The 3,669-nt window shown below is 40.1% G+C and overlaps 1 protein-coding gene across 2 annotated transcripts; it reads right to left on the minus strand.

The window, feature by feature from the left end:
- Positions 1-699: 699 nt before the first annotated feature.
- LOC131164201 (putative 12-oxophytodienoate reductase 11) lies at positions 700-3,258 on the minus strand. Of its 2 annotated transcripts, none has more exons than XM_058121217.1 (3): positions 3,151-3,258; positions 2,845-3,065; positions 700-1,728 (listed from the first exon to the last, which is right to left on the minus strand). In XM_058121217.1, exons 1-3 carry the CDS (start codon positions 3,231-3,233, stop codon positions 971-973), a joined length of 1,062 nt encoding a protein of 353 aa, XP_057977200.1. In that variant the 5' UTR covers positions 3,234-3,258; the 3' UTR covers positions 700-970. The 2 variants fall into 2 exon arrangements, with proteins under 2 accessions (XP_057977200.1, XP_057977199.1); XM_058121216.1 differs by having other exon boundaries at positions 2,794-3,065.
- Positions 3,259-3,669: the final 411 nt, after the last annotated feature.

Genomic DNA, 3,669 nt, shown 5'->3' on the forward strand with positions numbered 1-3,669 from the left:
TAGGGTATAGGAATCGATTCTCCCCAATCCTTGATAGTTTTTTTGTATCCTACCTTAGAGACATGTGGCTTTAGTTTCCAAATTCAAGTAGTTTTCTTTTCAAATTTTTTTTGTTTGTCCACCCTAGAGGCATGTGACAATAGTTCCCAAATTTGGGTATTTTTCTTTCCAAATTGTGTTGGTTCACCTACTATAGGGGGCATGTGGCATAATTCCCAAAACTTGGGCATGATATCTTTATTTTGACCTAGTGTCATTTATTGCCCTTTCTAAAATATGAGTTGAGTTTCTAGCATCATTAGAATTTAATTTTATATATCTTGACCTAGTGTCATATGCTACTCTCTATGTGCGTGTGTGCGTGCGAGAGAGACAGAGTGTGTGTGTGTGTGTGTGTGTGTAAGTGCATGTGTGATATACAAGTGCGTGTGCATACACACACACACACACACACACACACACACACACACACACACTTTTACTTATCTAGCTTTCTTCTCTCCCTTCTAAAATTATTTTTATGAATTCTACAATTCATATTATCATTTTTTGGAACGATAAGTTCGCAAATAACCTTCCACGCCTATTTTCCTGTCTTCAAGAGGTTTATTTTCTTGTACATTGAAATTATTAATAAAACAAAGCAAAGTTTAAAATAAATATTAAAAGCAGTCAATAATTTGAAAACTATCAGAATAATTTACCCTAACACACCACCACAATTCCTTCCAAATTCATTGCACAAATTAACAATAAAACTTCACTACAACAACTCTATTAGTTTGGAATTATTGGCGAAACACATTGAAATTTAAACATAAAAATAAACTCACTCCATAATCTAAGAACCACTATTGCAATTTATTAAGCGGATAGATCAAGAAAAGGGTAGTCCATGTAACCCACAACCGGATAAGGGGTAAACTCGCTCCATAATCTAAGAACCACTATTACAACTTATCCTGCAATATTAGGCATGTAGATCAAGAAAAGGATAGTCTGTGTAACCCGCAACCGGATAAGGGGTATAAAATGTCTTCCTATCATACTTGTTAAGAGGAGCATCGAGCTCGAACCGCCTAGGCAAATCCGGGTTAGCCAAAAACAAGCGCCCAAACGCCACCAAATCGACGTAGCCGTCGGCGATGGCTCTGTTTCCGTCCTCCCGGTTGTACCCGCCGGCGGCAATGAAAGTCCCCTTGAAGGCCTTTCTCATCGGGAGAAGGCTGTGAGGCGTCTCCATCCTCTCCCCGATCCTCACCATTCTAGGCTCAATCACGTGAAGGTACGCGATGCCGAACCGGTTCAGCTCGTTCGCCATGTAGACGCCGAGCCGGTCCGGGTCGGAGTCCTTGGTCTCCAGGTAATCAGCGTAAGGGGACAGCCTCATCCCCACCCGGTCGCCGCCGATCTCGTCGACCACTCCCGCCACCACTTCCAGCGGGAATCGGCAACGGTTCTCCAGGCTGCGGCCGTACTGGTCCTCTCGCTCGGTGTTCACTTGGTCTTTCATGAACTGTTCCAGGAGGTAGCCGTTGGCGCCGTGGATTTCGACGCCGTCGAAGCCAGCTTCGATGGCGTTTCGGGCGGCGAGCCGGAAATCACGAACGATATTGGGGATTTCGTCGGTCCTCAGCGGACGAGGCGGCGACCAGTCTACTCCTTTGATGCCGGGCGTGACTCCCTTAGTGCCACATGAGATTGGGGCTTCCCCATTTGGCTGGAAACCTACTCAGAAATATATATGTATAATTTTAGAATGGTTGTCCATGGCCAGTTATTAATAGAAGAAAGTAGTAGTAATTAGGATGCATTTTTTTTTTTCTTAATTGTTTCAAAAAATTACGTTCTCTCAAATTTAGTTGTAAAATAAATTTTTTGAATTTATTTTTTATTTTTGACTTACTCTTGTTCATGATTATTCAAACTAACTATAATTATTAAAAATAAAAAAAAATACTTTCTTTATTTTCATTTACTCTTAAAAATTACATTTATCATTATCCAAAGCCAAAAAAGCACTTTCTTTATTTTTGTCCTCATTCTTCTATATAATTATTTGAAACTTTGTTGATAATTATCAAAAGCTAACAGCACACTTTGTGTAATTATTATTTTTGAGACTAGAAACTTAGATGGTAAGGATCATCTAGAATGTTTAACAATAAAATCATGTGGTGTTTGAAAATTTTTTCCTCCATATAATAATTATTTCAAAATTAATTATGAACAAAGAAAAATAATAAATTTAGCAACCGTGTAAATCTTTCATTAGCTAATATTGTATGATGATCGAGACTCTTCGAACACTCCATTAATTAACCAAAACAATAATCAATTCTTCCATTCTTCCCTAATTTAGATACTAAATCTCAATTCAACTCTTCTTTTCCAAAAGTATAAATTTAATTTTAATTTAAAATCTTGAACTCCCAAGACTTGAACAGTTGAACCTAACATGTAATTTTAAAAAATATCAATTAAACAATGCTGGCTGGGGCAGCCTAAGCTTCAGCTATTGGCAGAAAATCGATTGCTCTATTGGGTGGGACGCAGAAAATGCCAAGAAGAGCTTTAAGATAATTAAGAAAAAGAATAAAGAAATAAACTCATTGGGCGGATAGTCATGCGTGGTCTGGTCTGGTGATACCCTTTTCAAGCTTTATTGTAAATGGACCCTCGCACGCACCATCACAAGCAATTGGGTATAAACAAGTTATGATGGAGAAGAGCAGCTAATGATATTGCACTCATTCTTTTTGGGGTCTTAGATGTAGATGTCATGAAGCGTACGATAAGTGGAGACACGTCCAACGTGCCAGATTTGGCAGAAGAAGAAGGCACCCTTGGCATGGACGGCATCGACGATGGGCTTCCAGGCTTCGACATGCTGCGGCGTCCATATCCCAGGGGTTTCAGGGTACCCTTGTCCGGTGTTGGAGATCACGGTCGCCTCCGATATCAGCAAACCCCCCTCCGTCGCCCGCTGGCTGTAGTACACGGCAGCGTGCGGCTGAGGGATCGTGTTGTATGACCTGCTCCTCGTCAATGGTGCCAAAACTATCCTACATGTATACACCATACGTTTTCAGTTACCCTATCACGAGAGAGAGAGAGAGAGAGAGAGAGAGAGAGAGAGAGAGAGAGAACCTGTGGGAGAGGTTGAACTTTCCCATTTTGTATGGAGTGAGGAGAGGAATGGGGGTGGTGGCCGGTGGGTTGTTGCTTGCCATCTCTCTCTCTCTCTCTGTTTTTGGGCTTGTGCTGTGTTGTGCTTGCTTGGCCTGTGAAGTGGGTGTGTTATATCAAGGGAAGAAATGCAGTAATCTCTTTATCTGCGTCAAACGGAGCCCATGTGAATTTCGTACAATTTTAGTGCCCCCTCCCTAATCTAGCTATGGATTTTATCATTTGGCATTTTTGCTTTTGCGGGGAACTGTGCTACGCGGCAATTCCATGCTAGGTATAAGCGTGAACAGAGCAATATAATTAAATACAGATCCAGTGTGTGTGTGTGTGTGTATATATATATATATATATATATATATATATATTAATTTAATTGAGTTCAAGGCCCAACTTTTAAATGGATAATTAAATAAATACAAAGTGATTCTATCAAATAAACAAAAATGTTTAATTATTTATGAACATGTTTAATCAGGAGCT

The sequence above is a fragment of the Malania oleifera genome, chromosome 9 (genome assembly GCF_029873635.1).
Source record: "Malania oleifera isolate guangnan ecotype guangnan chromosome 9, ASM2987363v1, whole genome shotgun sequence".
Taxonomy (NCBI): domain Eukaryota; kingdom Viridiplantae; phylum Streptophyta; class Magnoliopsida; order Santalales; family Ximeniaceae; genus Malania; species Malania oleifera.